The sequence below is a fragment of the Scyliorhinus torazame genome, chromosome 5 (assembly GCF_047496885.1).
Source record: "Scyliorhinus torazame isolate Kashiwa2021f chromosome 5, sScyTor2.1, whole genome shotgun sequence".
Classification (NCBI taxonomy): domain Eukaryota; kingdom Metazoa; phylum Chordata; class Chondrichthyes; order Carcharhiniformes; family Scyliorhinidae; genus Scyliorhinus; species Scyliorhinus torazame.
This window is the reverse complement of record NC_092711.1, coordinates 289,088,370-289,111,817: the sequence shown is the minus strand read 5'-3', so window position 1 is coordinate 289,111,817 and position 23,448 is coordinate 289,088,370. Positions and strand designations below refer to the sequence as shown.

The window sequence follows — 23,448 nt, the reverse complement described above, 5'->3', positions numbered from 1 at the left end:
GCAAATATGGAACTTCTATCATCTCAATTTGCAGTAAAATCTGTTTGGAACCAGGAGAGCAGTCCCTGCTTTTGGTGTTAGCTGTGACTCATTCTCGCCGCTGAGTTAGAACTTTGGATTTTCAAGTCCTGCTCCTGAGACTTGAGCACAAAATTGAGGCAGACACCTCAGTCCATTACTAACAGAGTGATGTACTTTTGGAGGTGTCGTCTTTCAGATGAGGCATTACGTGGAGCCTGCTTTCTTACATTGGTGTAAAAAGTCCATTAGGCACTATTCTCACGGCATCCTCGCCAATGTTTATTTCTCAACCAGCGTCACGAAAACAGATGATCTGATTACCACATGGCTGTTTGTGAGACCTTGCTGTGTGTAAATGGTCTGCTGCATTCCCTACAACAGTGACTCCATTGCTAAAATATTCAGTGTTTGTAAAGGGCTTTGAGATAGAGGGCGCGATTTACCAGCTGCATCCCGCTGGAATCTGGATGGGACGTGCCGGTAGATCCCAGGAGAGGCATCTCCCGGGATTCCCGACGGTTGTTATGCCTCATGAGTTCTAACTAGATCTCACACGATGTCGCGATCTGGATCCCACCCACAATGGGCGGGACCGAGACTCTCATAACTAAGTGAGCTTAAAAGCCCACTTAAATACGTCTTTGCCGGATCGAATGGCCACCTGGCATCCACCAGCCAGGCGCCATTTAGCACTCGTCCCTACAAAAGGGGACCAGGCAGATCAGCACTTGGGGGGGGGGGGTTTCCCAGGTGTTGGTGACCCCCAGGTGGCTGGAATCTGGGCCTGGTGGCACCCTGGTATCACTCGGGTACCTTGGCACTGCCAGCCTCACACCATGGCTGTACCACTTGGGCACCCTGGCAGTGCCACCTGGGTGCCTCCATGGCCCTAACAGGGTATCCAGATGGCACTGTCAGGCTGGAAGGGGCATTGCCAGGGTGCCAAGCTAGCAGTGCCAAGGTGCCATGCTGGAATTTTGCCTGCACCGAGAATTGCGTCTTGGGGTGCCATGCCCGTTGGAGCTGGGCATGCCCACCCCACTCCCGAGGACCCCCTTATAGGTTGGTTGGGGCATTGGGGAGTTCTGAGGATCTAGAGATCGGGGCGTCATTTAAAAATAGTGCTCTGACCTCTTCCTTCAGTGACGGAGCTCCTCAGTGCAGGAAATGACTCTAAGTGTGGCCTCGGGGTGGGGGGGCATTCCCCGCAGGGGGCTGAAATAGCAACAAAGTGCCATTAGATAGCTAGGTCGTTCCTGGAACTACAAGCGCCAGGAACGAACCCACTAATCCCACCCAGAATGATCCCTGATATTTTTTATTAAATCGCGCCCATAGATTTTTTTTTAGTCTTTTCTTTTTCTTTTCTCATCTAATTGTTCCGCTTGATGAGGATACTATGGATATAAGCTAGCTTAACTTCAAAAAAAATCGTCAAATCTGCAAAGACAGACGGGGGTCGTTAGCTTGACATGTGTGAAGTAATTTTGCCATTGCCACGTAGATTTTTAAAAATGTAATTTTTTAAAAAAATGTCCAATTAAGGGGCAATTTAGCGTGGCTAATCCACCTACCGTACACATCTTTGGGTTATGGGGGTGAGACCCATGCAGACACGGGAGAATGTGCAAACTCCACACGGACAGTGACCCGGGGCCGGGATGGAACCCAGGTCCTCGGCTCCATGTAGCAGCAGTGCTAACCACTGCCACGTAGATTATTAAATGATAGCTGTGGCCCTGAAATCCTGTAGGGCTTCTCCCAGACTCTCGCCAAAGCGTCAGAGACACCCCATTTAATTTCAGGCCCTATATCTTTTCTAAGATACTGCCAAACCGTGTCTAGGTATTCATTAAAACATTCAAGGTTTTAATCAGTATTATCATTATAAAATGTAGCATTAATGGACATCAGATAATAGAGGAACCCAGGCCAGTCTGAAGAGTACTGACACTGTCATTACCCCATTATCGAAGTTTTGCTTTAAATACTGCCACATAATGAAGCTTTGCCTATGCACGAGGTCATGCCTCCCCACCCCTGAAAATATTTTACCAGGGAAATCATACAAAAACATGAAGCAAGATGTATTAAAATTAATATGAATAATTAACACAAGGAATCCCCTTTTCGCAAGCTGCATCTGAACATGTTGTAACTGTATGTATTTACATTGTGTACCTTGTGTTACCCTATTATGTATTTTCTTTTTATTTTATTTTATTTTCATGTACTAAATGATCTGTTGAGCTGCTCGCAGAAAAATAATTTTCACTGTACCTCGGTACACGTGACAATAAACAAATCCAATCCAATCCAACTGTGGATTGATTTCTTTGCATGCTTTATTTTGCCTATGTTACGGATGGAGACGCATCTATTTGGAAGTGGAAGAACATTCCTTCATCTTCCAATTCATGTTCGCTTGGGCACTCACTTGTCAGTTAATATTAATCTAATTTTTTTTCTGTATTGTGACAAACTCTCTGGCCTTTGAAGTATTAACAGAGTCCGCTTACCAGAGTCGGCAGGAGACTTACTACGACGTGAAGCTCCAGAGCTCTTACTGGTGGACCGGGTTTGTGAGGCATTAGCTGATTTACCACCAGTGTTTGTTTTCACCACACGGCATTCTGTTGTCAAAGTAGAAAAAAGTCACATTTAATAATAGCCTCTCACAAATGATAATAAGTGACAATTAACAATTTTCAATCTGACTTCCTGGCTATTTGCTTGATTCCCTGGGAGATCTTGACCACTCATGTTGTGTATTTCTATATTACAACTGCAATAAAATGTGTGCGTTGACAGTACTGGTTGAGAATTGAGATGCATTTGGCTATTTTGCCACAACTCATTTATAGAAGAAGTTATAGTATTGATTGAGAGACAATTCAGAGAGCAATTATTAGCTGGATCTTTACCATGAAGTTATCATGATCATTTTTGTATGTTAGATAAATTGCAAAAGAAGGTATAGCCACAGAAGATTGCAAGGAGGCCATTTGATTGACCTAGATTCAGCCAAGAGCTCAATCTGGGTTCTCAAGCCCACTATCTCCCCATGGCAATTTAAAAATTCTACACCTGAACCATGTATGGCTTGTAGGCCGGCTAGGTGATGACATTAATTGAAAGGCAGGTTTGGAGGCAGTGAGGCTTGTGTGGGGAACACTATTCCATACTGTGGTGTTGCCTCTGTCTGATAAATGCAAACGTTGACACATTGTGCATTGAAATGAGAGATTTCGGCCCAATTGATTGTGTGTTTTGCTCGTTAGTGGCTAATAAATCATGTGTGGTCTGTAGTTTGAAGACACTATTTGAAGGCTAAAGGAACTTTGCTTAGCAATTAGTGTGACACCACCACTCTTTCTCACGCATTATTTAATTTTATATTTTTAAAAAGTTTGCTAGCAAAACAAATGTCAGGATTTGAATTGTTCCCACAATAAGTGATTCTAGATATAGCTATTTTTTCTACTTCCAATATTAAACAGTGGTACCCATAACACAGAGAAAAACTGCAAACCTGCTGATCTTTATCTTTGAGCTTTGGCACATTTGCTACTTTTTGGGCTGCATTTGTCTTCACTTGCCTGTGAGTAGTTATTAAAGCTGAGAGAGTGCTATTTACTTTTTTAAATCTACAGCACAATGGAAGTCATACAGCACAATTGTTCCATGCCAACATTTATGCCCTACATGAGTTGCCACCCACTGTTCTTCACCTAATATTATCAGCATATCCTATTCCTTTCTCTCTCATGTTTACCCACCTCACCTACCCTTTAATTTAACTATGCTACACACCTCAACTGCCTCACGTGGCAGCGAGCTCTACATTCGTACTATTCTGGGGGGGGGGGGGGGAAAGAGGTTTATTCTGAATTCCCTCTTTGATTTATTCATCGCTCTTACATTTATGGCCGCTGTTTTTGGTCTTGTCCGTATCACCAAGTGGAAATATCGGCTGGAATTCTCCGGCTGTAGGAATTCTCTTTTCCTGCTGGCAGCGCATACCAGCCACAGGCTTTCCGCCGCCGTGGGGTGTTTTCAATGGGAAATCCCATTGACAAGCGGTGGGAGGATAGAATCCCGCCTCCAGCGAACATGCACCGCCGAGAAACATGCAGCTGGAACCAGAGAATCCAGCCCATCATCTAATCTATCGGACTGAAATCTGGTCACATTTCATCATTCCTTGGTGCAGCAAATTGTGGCATTATGGAGTGCCTTGAACGCAAACAACATTATTTGGGACTCTTTATTGAATCAGTTGCCCTGTTTGAGTGATTCCTATGGTCCCCCCTATTTTGTAGGGTATATATTTTTAGCTTTATCTCCTTTCTTGCTTTTGTCATTTAGTCTGTATCGATATTAGTTTCATCTTTGCTCTTGCCTTTCAACTTGGTTCAATCTGGAATGTATCTATGGTAACCATGAGGTTGTGGTTTGTGATTTTAAAGGGAGAATGTGCAGAGTTACAGGGAGAAGGTGAGGGATGGCACTAGGTGCATTTCTCATTCAGAACCAGCAGAGATACAATGGGCTGAATGGTCTCGTTCTGTACTGCAACAATTCTCTGATTCCGTGGGGGTTAAAATTATTTAATGTTTATGCTAAGGATCCCTAGTCAGCAACATCCGCTGAAAGATTGAAGATTGCACAAGTTAGCATCAGCCCCATTGCTTGCCAGACTTATAATGACTAATGGGCAGTTGGGTGAAAAAATTGAAGCAATCACAACCTACAGAGCTACAGTCCAGGAAGGAGCCAATTCCTTCAGAGAAGAGGTGGAAGGTGAAGAAAACAAAGAATGTAATTTAATGAAATTTTCTTTAGCAAATGGGTGCAATTGTTGTGAGTTCTTATTCATCAAATGTTAACATTCATGTGTCTTACCTGTTGAATCTCCACTCAAACCCTTTACCCAATACATATTTCATTTGGGAAAAGATTGGCTCACCTGTTTCTAATTAGAAACACTGTAAACCAGATTCTCCCTGTGAGGGCATTTTTCAGAGCATTAAAGAGGGAACTGCACAAGGGAACATGTTACAGGGAGGGTGTTTTATGTGGTTTCTCTATTAAAGAGGCAGCCAGAAACAATATATGTTGCAACAGAGAATGTGGTTTAATCAGAGGCTGTTATAATGAGGGGCTGCTGTAACCTTCAATGCGCCTTACAAAATAGGCCAGAGCGGAGGAACTGCTAGACTGAAATAAAACTGTCTGACCTCGATATGAACTACATTTTGCAATCGGTTGAGTTTAACTGGCAAATCATCAGAAAACAGCATTTTGAAATGTTTAGTCGCTGGTGCATGAAGCCAGATAATCTGTTTGAGAGGTTGTGCCTGGGGCTGATAGGATTAGAAACAAGCTAAACTGTATCAAATTTTAAAAAATATATAAAATATATATAAAAACCAATCAAGAAATGTATTGAATCCAATTGTCCCTTTCAGATTCATGACATGTTTGATGTATTTTAAAGGAAGAAATGCTGGAACCCGTGAGCTGGTTACTATCTGTTGGATTTTGAACCTCAGTTCCTACTGTGGGAAGGTAAATTGAAAGTAGATCAGGAGAGTCTAGGTTAATGGGACACGGAGTTAAGATCACAACCAAGTCAGCCATAATCTTATTGAATGGGGGAGCAGGCTCGAGGGGTTGAATGGCCTACTCCTGCTGCTAATTCTTATGATCTTAGATAGTAACATGCAAGTTATAATTGCAACCAACATTTCCCATATTATTAAATATCTGTCGTCGCCTCTTTCTAGTTCTGCAGCTACAAATTATCCTGTCTTATCTTTCCATTTCCAAATATGGCTAATCAAGCCAATAGATGCATTCAGAGACTGCAAGTCAGACCAAGAGTGTCAACTGAACTACGGGCAACAACTGTATCTGCACTTTGATTATAATTAAGCAAGACCAGAAGACAGAGCAAAGCACATTATTCTTTCAATTCAAAAAGTAATAGAAATAGGAGGGGAGAGCAAAAGAAAGCAAGGCAGAACAGCAGCCAAATTCAACCAAGAGGTGACAGTAGTGACTGAAAGAAAAGGTGGCAGTAAGGACCATTGAAAACAGAAACATCAGTGATTGAATTTTTAAAAAAGGCAACAGCAAGCGAGAGAGAGGCACTGGCATCCTTTGAAGAGATACAGCAACAGTTATTAAAAGAGACAGGAGAGCAACTAAACAGCACAAAAGAAAGAGAATAAACTCTCAAATTATCTAGTCAGAGTTGTACAGTGCACTTAGAAGTGTTAAATATAATGTTGCTGCTGTATATTCACATTTCAGAGCAAAATAGTTGGAAAAGGTACAGCTACGTCATTGTATCTAATGATTTCTGCACTCAACACTATTTCAATGACTATCTTCTCCTGTAATCAGCCTTACTTCACATGTTCATCCCACAACATTGCAAACATTTCTGCTGCCGAAAATCTGTCACCAGTGAATCCTTTACTTACCAACATCAAAACCTCCCAGCGTCCGACTTCTGTGCACCTCTTGGAGAGTACAAAAGCTTTAATCAGACAATTAACAGATCATAACACCTGGCAAACTTCTGAACTATTTTCTCTCGTATTTTAAAAAATCCTCCTTTCCTCTCTGGGGGAATAATTCTCTCTCAGCTCAGTTCTGATCATCTTAGTTTCAATCGTACTGTTATAACACACTATAAACAAAATATTACTTGATGTTATATTTCATCACTTTAAATAGTATCTGTTTTTATTTCCACCCAGTTCTTAATTAAAATTTCAGTCCCAGATAGTTCTGTACAAATAATAACTTCTTTACTCAAATGTTGCATTCCTGAAATTTAGTATATTGTTAATGAGTCCTAGAAATTAACATTTATCAAATAACAGTGTCTCCACAAAGGGAGTCTGTGCTGTACTAGTTTCCACAATTGTGGCTCCAAAACTAATTGAGACTCATTTTACAGAACTCCCCATGGTTATGTCCTGAGTAGCATGTAACTTTGAGGTGGTACTGTACTTTTATTGCCAATGTAATTGTAAAGTAGCGCACTAGGGTGTATGGCAATTTAGAAAGTTCATGTTCTGCTACTCATTCTGGAAGTGAAATATCAAGTCCTTTAGAGCAGATCCTTACTTAAAATCCAGTCACAAATATAGAGGTCTAGATTAATTTTGGGGTTAGAAATGGCCGAGTTGGTTTCCCAAGTAGTTTAAATTTCACCATATTAATTTATAAAACAATAACTATACAATAAGAGGAAGCATTCATTAGTATTCTTTAAAGTGCTGATCACTCTATAGAAATGAGTATTTTGTAAATAATAATCCTTAAATTACAGCAAGTGGGCTCTCAGGTGCCACATTCTCATTTCCTTTTGAGCATTCTAAGTTAACAAGGATATTTTGGCCTCTTGCTAAGTCCTGTACATCATTTCTAGTGTATAATCGTTTCCTCCGCTATGTGTAGCGGATAATAAATAAAAGTAATATTTATGATCACATTTGCAGGGTGTGCGAGTGGGATTTCAAAATTAAATCTGAGTCCCGAATGCCGGCCTTTGGGCTGCTTCACGACACAAGATGGGACGGTAAAGATTTAATTGTAGACTTCTGCCTGGCTCAGTTATACTTTTCATTAAAAAGGCATCCAAACCTAATTATGTAACTTCTTACTACATTTGGTTTTCATGGGTCTCTTCTGACCTATTTCCTCATTTTGCAATCAGAGTAATGTGTACTCAAATAACCAAAGATGATATCCGCCTTTACCCTACCCTAAGAATGCTTGATGTCACAACAAACTCACACTTTTGGTGCAGTCACATTTCTTGCATTATTTATGGAGTCGGGTTCTATACTATTTTGCATTAAAGGTTGCATTACCTCCTTGTATTCGGAGCAAGAAAACTGCTGTGGAAGTCCAGTTTGCATATGTAAGTAAGCACTGAGTAATCAGTCACTGCAATTAAATGTGAAGAGTGGGAAATGGAAGAACTAATCCACCTAATTTACCTTCAATTCTAATATCTTGCATTTTTGGGTTAGTAAACAGGTTCCAAAATGTTATTATAGCTGTGAAAAATGTCTGGCCAGAAAACACAGCTTTGTAGTTTTTCATTGCAATTTGCTCGAAGAATTTCCCTGATTGGTTAGGTCTACATATGATTATGCAACTTAAAAAAGAATTCCAATTAAGGGGCAATTTAGCGTGGCCAATCCACCTACCTTGCACATCTTTGGGTTGTGGGGGTGAAACCCACGCAGACACGGGGAGAATGTGCAAACTCCACGCGGACAGTGACCCGGGGCCAGGATCGAAACCGGCTCCTCGGCACTGTGAGGCAGCAGTGCTAACCACTGTGCCACCGTGCTGCCCTATGATTACGCAATTCTGATAATTATGTATTCTAACCCAAAAAAATATTTCTGGAGATTGTGAACATACTTCGTCGTATTGCTGTCAAAAATTGATACAAATGACAAACTAACAATGTTCAATTACATATCCTACCTGGAATTTAAGCAATAAAAGGAAAATAAGGTTATTGTCTTAATTAATTTTCATGTGAACTTTCCAGCTTGGTGAAACTTGTTCCAAAGAAGTAAGAAAAGAGTTGAAGATGAGTCAGTTCATAATGTCTAGAAACATGACATGTGAAAATATCCTCCAAATATTTTACAATAGTTGTGGAGTGTTAGCCTGGAGATCTCCTCACAACTGCTTTCATTCAGCCACTGTAACTTCATTAGAAATGTCAGAAAGTAATTACACAAGTAAGCAGGATTTATGTCGCTCCAAGGAAATTCCAGTCCTTTGCTTATCCAAAAGCTGCAAATTTCAAACATAAAACAATATCTGCAGAACAATGTTGGCTTCTTGCACAGTTTAAATTCAGAAGGTTAGCAAAATCAGAGGATTCCATAATCTCCAAGGATAATTTGCCACTCAGCTGACGGTGATGTGTTAGGAGCATCACATGACATTCCTCTTGTCAAATTTGCATCCTGTTTTGGAGAGTCTCACTTAACTGGAGACAACAGAACCTGGGGAAGGGAGCAACTGTGCCAAGAGTTCTAAAACAGCCGTACTCCCCACAAATGTTTTCTCCTCTACACTTGAAGGTGCTGACTCTTGACAGAAGGTGTCCAGTGACTTGCCCAAAGTGGCTGTTTTTCACGTGTTGGCAGGCCATTTGACAATGGAGGACATCATAGCTGAAAGCCGTCCTCTCTCAGCATCTAATTTGTGCAGCTTCCTACAAGAATGGCTAGACAAAAATAAGGTCTGAATCTCGGTTGATTCAAACCTCCAAAACCAGGATGTTCAGGCAAACTACCGTGGCATTCCTAGGGCACCCCTCCCTAACACATCATCAGGGAAGGTTCCAGGTCATTTCCAAATCCATTTGGATGAGTTTTCCAATGAACCCTGGCTGACATTATTTGGATTTCTGACTTTGAAGTTTTCACTTGCAGAGACTCCCTTCATTTATCTAAGGAGCAGATATTGCTAAATAAATATTGATGTTAATGTACTCAATGCTGGTTAAATAGCACAGATGTTCTCCAGAGTCAGGTTATTTATTGTCCCAATACCAAAAAAGACTTAACTTGTGAAAACAAATGTGTCTTTTGATTAAAGTTGACACAAGGTGATGACTGCACCAATAACCTCACTGAGAATAATTGACAATTTGGGCTGGATTTTGACTCTGTGGAAGTGGGTGAGCTTTGAATGAGCTTAAAAACTCACCCAGGCATAAGCACTGTGCATCCTACCAGCTCAGATTGATTGAAACAGAGAAGTAGAGCAAATAAATAACAGCAGTAGGAATTAAATGTAATGTCAAAGAGACTTTAAAAAAAACTGTGTTGACCATTGAAAATGTTGTTTAATAAAGTTCTGGAGCAGCTTTCAGCAAAGTAACATTTAAGAAATATTAGTCTAAGAAATTCATCAGGTGATTAGAATTGCCAAGTCAGAAGCTTAAACCCCCTCAATGCACCATTGGGTGGAATAAAGGAATGGTGACTTTTGCTTCCTTGTATGTTGAAACTATGGAGGCCGCCAAGCCAAAGAATACACTTGAAGCATGTGACCAAAGAACATTTATTTAAAGGATGTTAAACAAAACTATTGACAAGTAACAGAAAAGTTGAAAGCACATGTAAAATGTGAGAGGACCCTCCCCTACAGACTTCCAAACCAATGCAGTAAAAATTGGAAAGGTGGTCAGCTGTGGGGCAGCAGGCAGAAGATGGACTGAAGGCTCACTTGTTCTGGGCCTGATCCCTCTGGTCCCTTTTTTAAATCATGGAATCCTGCTTTTGTGTGCCGTGGAATGGCTTCCTCCCTGAATGAAAGAAAAGGTGGAGGATTGTCAGGAGGCAGCAAGCTCTTGAGAGCTAGAGATCATAACCTTTTAAAAAAAGCAAGTAGCTGGTGTGGTGAACGATGGACACTCTTAAAGTGAGATCTGCTGAACAACATATGAACATGAGGAGATGGGAAAACAATGATACATCAGCCAAGTCTTTGTAGAGATTGGTTTGCTTATCCATGGATCAGCTTAACTGTTTTTCCACTTAAACATCAGTAAAAAGAAAATATAGTCATATATCACTGCCATCAGAGCTGGTTTTATCAATTCCCCTGTCCAACCTATGGAAGTCAGGAGTTTGAAAAGGTTCAAGCTTAGACAATTTTAGTGAATTAACACTCTCAGCAGCGTTTGCGGAGATCAAAAATGTTAGGTTTACATGGTGATAACAGAAACACGGAGGAAGATGAATTTATGGTTACACCATGTAAACCTTTGCTCTGAAAAGAACAATTGTTACCTTAAAATATTTCCTTGGAAGGACTGATAGGCCTCAACATTATTGTCAAACATGCTTAACTTAATAACTACCATATTCAACAGTCTAACTCCAAACCTAACTGACCCATTGCACATTGGCATGCAAGACATGCCAGGGAAGCTATGCAGATCTACCAACTCTATACTGTCCCCCAAGACAGAGACCTTCTCATCAGTATCATCTGGTTACCCTTAATCAAGAAACACACCACCATCCATTCTACACAGTCGGCCAATCAGCAGGAAGAGTGTAAACATGTCCAGGCTTATAATGGTCATAATAGCCTGACCAATCAGCAGTAAGCTCCCACTCATATTCACTAGGTTAATCCCAGAGCTGAAGGGATTGGATTACGAGGAGAGGTTGAGTAGACTGGGACTGTACTCGTTGGAATTTAGAAGGATGAGGGAGGATCTTATAGAAACATATAAAATTATGAAGGGAATAGATAGGATAGATACGGGCAGGTTGTTTCCACTGGCGGGTGAAAGCAAAACTAGGGGGCATAGCCTCAAAATAAGGGGAAGTAGATTTAGGACTGAGTTTGGGAGGAACTTCTTCACCTAAAGCGTTGTGAATCTATAGAATTCCTTGCCCAGTGAAGCAGTTGAGGCTCCTTCATTAAATGTTTTTAAGATAAAGATAGATAGTTTTTTGAAGAATAAAGGGATTAAGGGTTATGGTGTTTGGGCCGGAAAGTGGAGCTGAATCCACAAAAGATCAGCCATGATCTCATTGAATGGCGGAGCAGGCTCGAGGGGCCAGATGGTCTACTCCTGCTTCTAGTTCTTATGTTCTTATGTTCTTATATTCCTCTCGGCAACTAACTACCTCTTCACTCCAGTTGATCTGGAACAGGTCTTTCGACAGAGAACAAAAATTCTAAATCCCTGTGTATATAGTGATATATACGAAGGATAATCTTGAAGCCTGATTACCTTTTGGTAATTCCATAGTTGAATGTCTGCTAATATTCAGGGTGCAATCTAACAGGAGAAGTGCGGCAGCAAGCGTGACTTCCCGGGTGCTTCCTGACGGCCAACCTGGCGAGACCGCAGCCGGTGTCTAACATCCATTAGGGCCGGAAATGATCCTCCGCAGGACTCAGGATGGAAATGGCCATCCCACCGCTATTCACCTGGACTGCGCCCAGCAGCCCCCTGCTAACAAGGGGCAGCAGCACATAAACTGCACCCTCCGAACACACTCCAGAAGCACACAGCCATGCCACCACACAGACCTGCTCCATGCTTCGGGGATGCCAACCTGCCCAGGCTTCTGAATGCCATGGTGTCAAGATGGGACAGCCTGTTGCCCCGGGGCAGTCAGAGGTCCAGCCACAGGGTTGCCAATGGCGCCTGGGGGGCAGTGGCAGCAGCCGTCAGCTCGGGCAGCGTGACTAGGAGGATTTCAGTCCAGTGCAGGAAGGAGACCAATGATCTCCACCAGGCTGCATGTGTAAGTTGACACGGGCCCCCGGGCATCGGTACCACACACAGCTCCCCTGACCCACAGCTTTGTGGTTGGCACCCCACAATCCCCCCCCCCCAAACATCATCCCATGCCACACCCTGGCGCCCACCCGCACAACCCACCCATGCCCAGCAGCTGTGCCCACCCATGTCACCCGCCAGAGACCCCACCATGCATAAGGTGTGCGGATCATAATGCCCTCTTTGTATCTGCAGAAGACGTTGGTGGGAAAGGACCCAGATGGGCGGCAGGGTGCCGGACATCAGAGTCCTTACCGTCATTGAGGAATGGGCCCTAGAGATCACCGGGGTGACCAAGGGTAGAGCAGTCACCGATATCGAAGTGACCCTCACGTGTCCCGCCTTCTCTCCGAGTCTCAGAGTGCCGTTCAATGAGACAGTTGTGCTGGGGGAATCCCGCTCTGTACACTCACCCCCAGTCACTGCAGGGGCCCCGAGACCCTAGACCCCAAACCCTTGCTGGGAACATCAGGGGAACCGAGCTCAGGCCAGTGCTGAAGTCCAGCTCTTGAATGTTTGATTTTTGGCTACTGCCTCAGTGGGGTTGACAGCTCCAAGGTTCAAGCAGAGTGTCCAGGCCTCACAGTTTGATTGGAATGTAAGCAATGACACTCATCTGAGACATGGCATGTGTACTCACAAGAATGCATTTGAGATTATTTTGTTTATTAAATGGTCAACAATACCTTTATACAATAGTTGAAAACAAACTACTTAACAGTCCATATATCATACAAATCATTAACTGATGAGGAAAAGGCACTGTGCCATACACAAGAACCTGTTTGCGACAAAATATTGGTACAAACACAAAGCTACAGCGTTCACTTATACAAAGAAAACCAAGTAAACAGTCAACAGTACAATAAAGCCACTAGCAATCTGCAAATGCATTTCTTCAACACTTTCATCTAGTTGCTCATTCAGGTCAACCCGCCTTTTTCTCCCCCTCCTGCAGCTCCTAGCAATAGACTCGCAACAGTGGAAAATCACACCAGAAAGTCACATCGAAGCAGAGCTCGCCAGGAAAGAGGAAGAGCCCCCCCCTTCCCTTTCTCCAGTGCTGGCAACACGTCATCATACATCCCCTTTACTTGTTCCTGGCCACAGAAACAAAAGAGGCTGCAGCAAACAAACACATGGCCTCCAGGCATTAAACACAAAACAGTACTACAAAGTCACCAGCAATCTGCAAAAGCATTTCTTACGCACCTTCATCAATTTGCTCATTCAGATCAAAATGCCTCTTTCTCCCCCTCCCACAACATCCAGCAGTAGACTCTCAAAGTCACACTTACACAGAGCATGCTAAAAGAGAGAAAGAGCACCCCTTGCCAGGGCTGGTAGCATGTCATCATACATCCTCTCTTTCCTCGCTCCAGGCCACAGAATACAAGGATATGGCAGCAAACAAGCTCACGGCCTCCAGGCATGAAACATTAAACAATCAACAATACAATAAGTCACGAGAAATCTGCAATAGCATTTCTTCAACACCTTTTACAAGTTGCTTATTCGGATCAATCTGCCTCTCTCTATCCCTCCTGCAGCTTCTAGCAGTAGACTCCTCAGCAAGGGAAATATCACACTGACAAAGAGCATACCAGAAGAGAGAAAGAGCCCCCCTTCTCCTTCTCCAGCATGGCAGCAGGTCATCTTGCATCCTCCCCTTCCTTACTCCAGGCAAGAAAAGCAAAGGGGTAACAGCAAACAAATACATGGGGCGGGATTCTATTAGCCCGGGTCCGGGCCAGAGAATTCCCGCGACCGGCGCCAATCGCGCCGCGCCGCCAGCACACGATTCTCCATGGAGCAGAGAATCGGCGCCATCGGCGTCGGCATGGTTGGCGCGGCCCCGGTCAGGGGCCACTGTACGCGCCCCCCCCCCCCCCACCGATTCTCGGCCCAGGATGGGCCAAGCGGCAGTCGTAAAAAAGCCGAGTCCTGCCGGCGCCGTCCACACCTGCTCTCAGCCGACGGAAACTCACCGTGGAAGGGTCGGGGGGCGGTCTGTGGGGGTGAGGGGAGTCCGCCCAAGGGGAGGGCCTCTGATGTGGCCTGGCCCACGATCAGGGCCCACTGTTCGGCGGGCCAGCCTCTCTGGCTGGGGGCCTCCTATCTTCTGCACCGGCCTTTGTAGCCCTGCGCTATGTTGCGTCGGGGCCAGTGCGTTGAAGGGAGCGACTGCGCATGCGCGCGTTGGCGCCGGTGCCTCTGCGCATGCGCGGACCCCACGGCGCCCAGTTGACGCCGGGATCAGCAGCTGGATCGGCGTGAACCGCTCCAGTGCCATGCTGGCCCCCTGTAGGTGCCAGAATTGCTGATCCTGAGGCCGAGTTGATGCTGTCAAGAAACGCGACGGTGTTTCCTACGGCGTCAACACTTAGCCTCAGGATCACAGAATCCTACCCATAGCCTTCAGCATTTGCAGCTACCAGCAAGACACATCAGCAAACACAACCTGCAACACCACTTGAGATCACATAACTAGCATTGCTAATTCCCTATTAACAATAGTGTTCAGCTATGCAGTCAGAACTGAAAGTGACCTGTACCATATTGCCACAGACAGGGCTCTGTCCTGGAGGTGTTTGGTAGGACATGAGCAGTTGCCCCTGTTATGGGTACACACAATCTGGGGGATGGCCTGTAGGACCCACGAGCTCTGAGCTTCTCACCCTACCCCACCAAAGGCCCATGTGTGACCCCCTGCCCTCCCCACCCCCCATCACCCGAGGGCTCCCCTAGCCCCTCCTAATCATTTGGGTAGCTGCTCCAGTGCCCCTGGGCTGCATGCCCGATGCACAGAATGGCTACTCACCTCCTCCGATCCCCACAGCAACTATTGTGCTGGGTTCCCATTTATAAACAGGTGTGCTAAAGGACGCCCCGCATGACCTCCCACTGGGGAACCGGTTAGATCCCAGAAGGCAGTTAGATAGGGCGTCCATTTTGTTAATGAGAAGGAGATTGCCCTCGATTGGTGTTATTTGGTACCCTGTCACATCCCGGCTTGATCCGGAAGACCTGCCAATGGGAGCGAACTGCTGAGATCGGTCTCCCACGTGGTTTAACTGGCTCACACGGATCCACACTGGGCACCATGCGGCCGTTAGATTGCGTAGTCAATGTCAAGACTCAAGCAAATAAACGTCACTTCAGCAAGGCAGTAGTACTTGTGCAACTGCAGGCGAGCAAGTAATCAGTGCTTTCAGAGACAAGAAGAGGGTTTCAGAGAAAAATAAATTGGCAAAACATTAACATAGTCATCTCCTACGTGGGAGGAGAAGCTCATTAGAAGCATAACATGTATATTTCTTTTGGACAAGCCATCATCAGATTTACATTAATCTCTCCCTGCTTGAATGCAGATATATTTTTGAAGACTATTTCTTGAGGTGAAACATTATATAAAATGATTAAAGGATGACTAGTGTGCAGAAAACTGAAATGGAGTTTTAATCAGAAATCTTGTCATGTCATGGCAGAAGGTACCATTTGCACGTTAAGGACCATTGAAGAGTTAAATGTGGGCAGCACGGTGGTTAACACTGCTGCCTACGGTGCTGAGGACCCGGGGTCGATCCCAGCCCCGGGTCACTATCTGTGTGAAGTTTGCACATTCTCCCGATGTTTGCGTGGGTCTCACCCCCACAACCCAAAGATGTGCAGCGTAAGTGAATTGGCCACGCTAAATTGCCCCTTAATTGGAAAAAAATAATTGGGTACTCTTAATTCATTAAAAAAACAGCTAAGTACAGAGTTATTAAACTTATCTGAATTCATTAACAAGGAAAAATCTATCAAAACAGAGCCTTCGGCCAATGCCGAAACGTGGCAATGAGCATCTCCTACAAGAGGGAATCAAACTATCGCCCCTTGACATTCAATGGCATTATCATTTCTGAATCTCTCACTATCAACACCCTGGCGGTTGCCATTGACCAGAAGCTGAACTGGACTAGCCATATAAATACTCTGGCTACAGCGCAGGTCAAAGACTAGTAATCCTACGGCGAGTAACTCATCCCCTGACCCCCCAACGCCTGTCCACCATCTACAAGGCACAAGTCAGGAGTGTAATGGAATACTCTCCACTTACGTGGATGAATGTAGCTTCCAAACATACGCCCACTGCCATCTAGAAGGACAAGAGCAGCAAATACTTGGAAACGGCACCAGCTGGAAGTTATCCTCCAAGTCACTCACCAAATTGACTTTGAAATGTATCGCCGTTCCTTCATTGCCGCTGGGTCAAAATACTGGAACTCTCTCCCTAACAGCAGTGTGGGTGTACCTACACCAAATGGACTGCAGTGGTTCATGAAGGCGGCTCACCACTACTTTCTCAAGGGCAATAGGGATGGATAACAAATGCTGGCCAAACCATCAAACCTGTAAATGACATCCCCGTCAAGACTCCCCGTACTGTTCTGTCCCAGATCCTTCAGTAGCAAACCTCAATTCATGATTAGATTACCGATTAGGACATAAAATGCAAAAATCATGCACCAAGAAAGTCTGCTGAAAATAATAAAATTATGGTAAACCTGAAGGACACGGACGATGCACAACATGATGCTGATTCAAGAAGACAGATGGGAGTCGGGAGATGACAGGGCCAACTGACCATGCTCAGAATTTGAAGGAACGGGGATGAATTCGGAACTTGAAAGTAATTGCAAAGAAAGGCATTAAACACATTATCAGTTACTTAAGTAATACTTACCAGACCAGTTTCACAGGATTTGCACTCGCCGCCAAAAGTTCGGTGTTAAGGCAGACATCTCTTTTCCCGTCTTCATGCAAGTTGGTCTGCAGTGTCTGGGTCAGCAGCAAGAGGACTTCAGATATTTTAATGTGTGAATTAAAAAGGCGACTGCCAATGGGAGGCAGGATAAGGTTGAAAGGTGCAAGCATGCAGAGCTCCCTGACTTTACATCAGAGGAGATGACAACGTGAATTAGTAAGCTTCTGAGTCGCTTATTCTAGTTCCTCAGTGAATTTTCATCAAGTGAGAGGCAAGGGAGCAAAAATTGTGTTTTCTTGAGAAGGATCATATACTGGCAGCTCTTTAAAAGAACATTTGTTGGGGAGGGACACAACCTTCTGACTCATTTGTGATATTTTTGTTTAATTCATGATCATCTGAGCTTGCTGAAGTGGCTATTCCCAAATAATTGAAATACACCGTCTAAGTGTCAAAAAAAAACACATTACATCCAGATGTGTGTTTAATGTTCACAAAGGGCGAATCCTCATATTGGCTAAAATTCAGTTCACTTCTGGTAGTTTTCAGTAAGTGACACATTTTTATGTCAACTATCTGGGGCTGGTTCCAAACACAAAGTCAAAGTGCCAAAGATATCGGCATTGTTTCATGCAATGGCCGTCATCTTAAACAATACAGATACTTACCATTTTCATCCAGCGAAAAGTCATCTTGGGCATATCGGAACTTTTCTGGACCACAAGCAATGAACACATCATCATCGCCAAAGAAATCCTGTAGACATGACACCTGCAGAAACCAAACGGCAGTTTATTAGTGTATTAAAAAAAACAAATGAAGAAAATTTTATTTAATCCAAGCATGCTCCTTCCACAGACCATATACAATTCAAATTTCTGAAAAAAAATTCTTCAACCTCAGAAGAAAACTGAACAAACCTCAATATTTCCTGAGCCGACTGTCTGCCACACAAGGAGTACAGTAAGAAGTCTTACAACACCAGGTCAAAGTCCAACTGAGGTGAGCACAGAAAGAAGTCTTGCAACACCAGGTTAAAGTCCAACAGGTTTGTTTCGAATCACTAGCTTTCGGAGCACTGCTCCTTCCTCAGGTGAATGAAGAGGTGGGTTCCAGAAACATTTATACAGACAAAGTTAAAGATGCAATACGATACTTTGAATGCGAGTCTTTGCAGGTAATTAAGTCTTTACAGATCCAGAAGGTAGTGATTCGAAACAAACCTGTTGGACTTTAACCTGGTGTTGTAAGACTTCTTACTGTGCTCACCCAAATCCGGCATCTCCACATCACACAAGGAATAGCCATGCGCACACATTTGATCTGTTTCTATAATATTCTTAATATAATATATACTATAACAGCAAACTACCCAGTCTTCAGAACAGTGACCACGACACCACACAACCCTGTCATGGTAATCTCTGCAAGACATGCCAGATCATCGACATGGATACCACTATTACACGTGAGAACACCACCCACCAGGTACGCGGTACATACTCGTGCGACTCGGCCAACGTTGTCTACCTCATACGCTGCAGGAAAGGATGTCCCGAAGCGTGGTACATTGGCGAGACCATGCAGACGCTGCGACAACGAATGAACGGACATCGCGCAACAATCACCAGGCAGGAATGTTCCCTTCCAGTCGGGGAACACTTCAGCAGTCAAGGGCATTCAGCCTCTGATCTCCGGGTAAGCGTTCTCCAAGGCGGCCTTCAGGACCCGCGACAACGCAGAATCGCCGAGCAGAAACTTATAGCCAAGTTCCGCACACATGAGTGCGGCCTCAACCGGGACCTGGGATTCATGTCACATTACATTCATCCCCCACCATCTGGCCTGCAAAATCCTACCAACTGTCCTGGCTTGAGAGAATTCACACCTCTTTAACCTGGGGTTACCCCATCTCTGGATCTGTAAAGATTTAATCACCTGCTAATGCTCGCATTCCTAGCATTGTTTGGCATCTTTGAATTTGTCTATATATGTGTTTCTGGAACAGACCTCTTCATTCACCTGAGGAAGGAGCAGCGCTCCGAAAGCTACTGACATCGAAACAAACCTGTTGGACTTTAACCTGGTGTTGTAAGACTTCGTACTGTGCTCACCCCAGTCCAACGCCGGCATCTCCACATTGTAATATTCTAACAGAGATGCAGAAAGCCCCAGCATTTTTAGTTCTGTGCTGTGAGAACCGTGGGCCGGTTTCTTCCGTTTTTAGAGTCTAAGTTGAATGACGAGAGAGGAACTCGAAGTTGGGGGTGGGACAGTTGACCATGCGCGATCTTGCGCTTGTCAGCTCATTATCTATGTATCAGTGTGGAGCATGGTGAATATTGTGGCAAGGGTGGGCAGGAAGTCACCATCACCTCATGGGATCATGGGCACCATATTTAAAGACCACCCATACAGGCTGCACTATCCTTTCTATTTTGCCCGGCAACTGCTCCACTCTTCCCCGCTAACCATTCCTCCCTTCCTTGGTCATCCTCTATGCAATGTACACTGCCACCACCCGGTCTCGAGCATCAGCTGTCATTTAGAGACACTCCCTAAAGAGGATAATGCAGCAGCAACTCACTGTAAATTATGGAAGATATCTACCTCACCAGGTGTATGCCACTTACGTGCAGTCGGAAAAATGAACATTCTAATTTTCGCTAGTGGGGAACTTAATTTGGAGAGTGGACTTCATTCCAGCGTTCCTGTCTTGCTGATGCATTGCTAAAGGTCTTCCCAACATTGTACATCGGGGAGCTCCTTTAAAGTCCAGAGAATGTAATTGCTAAAATTTATTCCGTCATCAGGAAACTGATTTTTGGCTTCACGCCAAGTTAACTGGCAGCTGAGGTTCCACCCACCTCCATTAAATTGTACCCAATCTGTTTTCTAGTAAGAACAAGTGAGTTATCATACATATATTAACATATCCCATCGAATCCCTACAGTGCAGGAGGAGGCCATTCAGCCCATCGAGTCAGCAACGACCCTCCGGAAGAGCACCCTATCCCTGTAACTCCGTGCATTAATCATGATCAATCCACCCAACCTGTACATCTTTCGACACTATGGCGCAAGTTTGCAAGGCCAATCCATTCAACCTGTACATTTTTGTACTTGGCAGGAAACCAGAGCACCCAGAGGGAATCGACGTAGACACGGCAAACTACATACAGACACACAAGGCCAGAATTGGACCCGGATCTCAAAGATTGGAAACTTGGCAGTGGAAGGAATGCCAGCTCTATATGGTAACTGCTTTTCACGGCACGTCTGGTGGGCCAGGAAGAGCAGGAATGTTTCCCAGCCATTCTCCTTTTCCCTGTTTCCGCTTAAATATCGGGCCTTTGAAGCTGGGTGATCAATTCTCCATTTTCCGATGCCTGTAATCGTGCAATGTATGTCAGCAACCAGGAGAAAAATAATATTTGTTTTCATTCACAAAAATGACTTTCATTAACCATTGAGGGGTGTTAGGAAATGTATACAACACAAAATGAAAATGAACAAAGGGCCACACAGACTGGATGTACCCTCAGGTGAAAAGTGCTCAATATGTAAATGAATTACAAGTTGCTCTTCAAATTACTCCCAATACAAAATGTGCATTAATTTTATGCAAATCAGAATTAAAGACTCAGGCACAAGGAGGGAGCCAAATTAAAGTAGTTCAGAGTGCAGTACTACAGAAAATGAAAACCTGTAACAGGGAATTAATTTGCATTTTAAAGTATTCAAATAACAGATGAGGAAATTGTTGGAACTGATGATAGCTTTCACTCCAAAAATTTCAATATGTGAAATTGGAAATTCAAGGTCATCCCAGGGTCAAAGTGATTGTGCAAGTGATTGTACTGTGTGAGCTGGAAATAAATGACTTAAATGGATCTAAAGTATGGAAGAAGAAAAGAACTATTAAATCTGTTCCCACAGAGTCAAGTTCATCATTAGCTCTATTCAAAGAACTTTGAAAATTCAGAACTGCTGTAAACGTTTCTCTAATTCCACCAGATTCAGTCAATAGTAGTCATAGAATTTACAGTGCAGAAGGAGGCCATTCAGCCCATCGAGTCTGCACCGGCCCTGACAAAGAGCACCCTACTCAAGCCCACGTATCTACCCTATCCCCGTAACCCAGTAACCCCCACTTAACCTTTTTGTACATTAAGGGCAATTTAGCATGGCCAATCCACCTAACCCGCACACCTTTGGACTGTGGGAGGAAACCGGAGCACCTGGAGGAAACCCACGCAGACACGGGGAGAACGTGCAGAGTCCGCACAGACAGTGACTCAAGCCGGGAATCGAACCTGGGACCCTGGAGCTGTGAAGCAACTGTGCTAACCACTATGCTACCGTGCTGCCCATGAAGCAATCGCCCACAATTTTAAATGTGCAAAGAACATTTTGCACTCAATGGGTTAATAGGCGCTTCCAACTCCTGTGTTTTCACTCATTGCATAATAGCACTGCTAGATGTACAGCAATACACTTTGACCCATATAACTGACCCTCCGGCTGAGTAGTACCTCAATGTTCTGTTCAGTTTCAAAATGGAGTTTAATCACCGGAACCTCTTGAAATGAAACTGTTATCAACAATAATGTCGTTGCTTCCCCATGAAAGGAGGGGAAAACGTGCATTCGCATCGTAACTCTCATGAATTCTTGACTGTAGGATAAGGGTCTGATACAGTGGGCAGCATAGTGGGTAGCACAGTTGCTTCACAGCTCCAGGGTCCCAGGTTCGATTCCCAGCTGGGTCACTGTCTGTGCGGAATCTGCACGTTCTCCCTGTGTCTGTGTGGGTTTCCTCCGGGAGCTACGGTTTCCTCCCACAGTCCAATGATGTGCAGGTTAGGTGGATTGGCCATGCTAAATTGCCCTTAGTATCCAAAAAGGTTGGGTGGGGTTACTGGGTTATGAGGATAGGGTGGATGTGAGGGCTTGGGTAGGGTACTCTTTCCAAGGGCCGGTGCAGACTCGATGGGCCAAATGGCCTCCTTCTGCACTGTAAATTCTATGATTCTACAATAGGGACATCCCACATTCACCACCAGTAAGCTGGCCATTTCTATCAATATTTAGAATTAGTTCCAGCAATGTACCAGTGATGTCTTGCAATTGAAATTCAAAGTGAAACTCTTGCAATAATGAAGACTATCAGATCACACAGAGTAAATTAATTTAGGAGGTGATGCTTCCTCTGAGTTACCAAGTGCAATATCAGCAATGTTGTTGTGACTAATTATTCTATTTATTATTTGTCGTAAAATGATAAATATGCTAAGCACACATTTACAATTTCAATAGAAATACCATGCATAGGGAATCTTCACAAGTACAATATATCACCACTCAAGTTCGCAGATGAATGTACACCTCCAGGTTATTAAAAGGTCATGAACTCTGGTGTGAAAGATATGATCATAAATCACTATCCATAGCTTCATATTGGCATTTAATGTTGATTAATGTTCAGGACAGAGAAAAATATACACTTAAAATAGTTACAAGGCTTCTGCGTTTTGATATTTTCTTGGTTGCAGGGAATATTTTATTCAGGGAAATCCCTGCTCTTCATGGTAGCACAGTGGGTAGCACTGTGCCAGGGTCCCAGGTTCGATTCCCGGCTTGGGTCACTGTCTGTGTGGATTCTGCACGTTCTCCCTGTGCCTGCGTGAGTTTCTTCCGGGTGCTCCGGTTTCCTCCCACAAGTTCCGAAAGGTATGCTGTTAGATAATTTGGACATTCTGAATTCTCCCTCCGTGTACCAGAACAGGCGCCGGAATGTGGCAACTAGGGGCTTTTCACAGTAACTTCATTGTAGTGTTAATGTAAGCCTACTTGTGACAATAAAGATTATTATTCATCAAATACTGTTATTAGATTATGTCATTTGTATATTATTCTCTTTAGATGTTGATATGCTTTTAATTTTTTGGGATTTGGTGTTTAATAATTATGATTTCAAAAAATAAAAGAATAATCCTTCACATTAATACTCTTTCCTTACAAAAGTGCTTAATTGGCATTGTGTGTAGAAATGTATTTATTTTGAACTGCTTTCCTTTCATTACAAAGGGCACAGGTGCGGGTGAGAGAGGATTATCCATGAAAAATAAAAGAGTTACTTATTGAGTATTGCACTGGGGTTGTGGTTTCAAATGTTTACCTCATAATTAGAGAGTCTGCAAGTCTTTCTCCACTTTGCTTCAGAGGCCAGCATTTTTGTTTTGTCTGGTACAATTTCTTGGACATTGTGACCAGCGCAGGTCTGTGGCAGAATTATCGGAGGCTGATGCTGG

At 43.8% G+C, this 23,448-nt stretch overlaps 1 protein-coding gene across 5 annotated transcripts in view; it reads right to left on the bottom strand.

Annotated features, from left to right (window-relative positions):
* The window catches only part of LOC140421194 (neuronal migration protein doublecortin-like), a 263,203-nt gene that overhangs the window by 36,839 nt on the left and 202,916 nt on the right, over positions 1-23,448 (bottom strand). For 3 of the 5 annotated variants that reach the window (XM_072505703.1, XM_072505704.1, XM_072505701.1), the window contains exons 4-6: positions 17,804-17,906; positions 6,513-6,551; positions 2,541-2,654 (exon numbers count right to left, since the gene is read on the bottom strand). In XM_072505703.1, coding sequence (XP_072361804.1) covers positions 2,541-2,654; positions 6,513-6,551; positions 17,804-17,906 — 256 coding nt within the window. Of the gene's footprint in view, positions 1-2,540; positions 2,655-6,512; positions 6,552-10,122; positions 10,385-17,803; positions 17,907-23,448 lie in introns of those variants that run through there. The other 2 variants (XM_072505705.1, XM_072505706.1) reach the window with 2 other exon arrangements.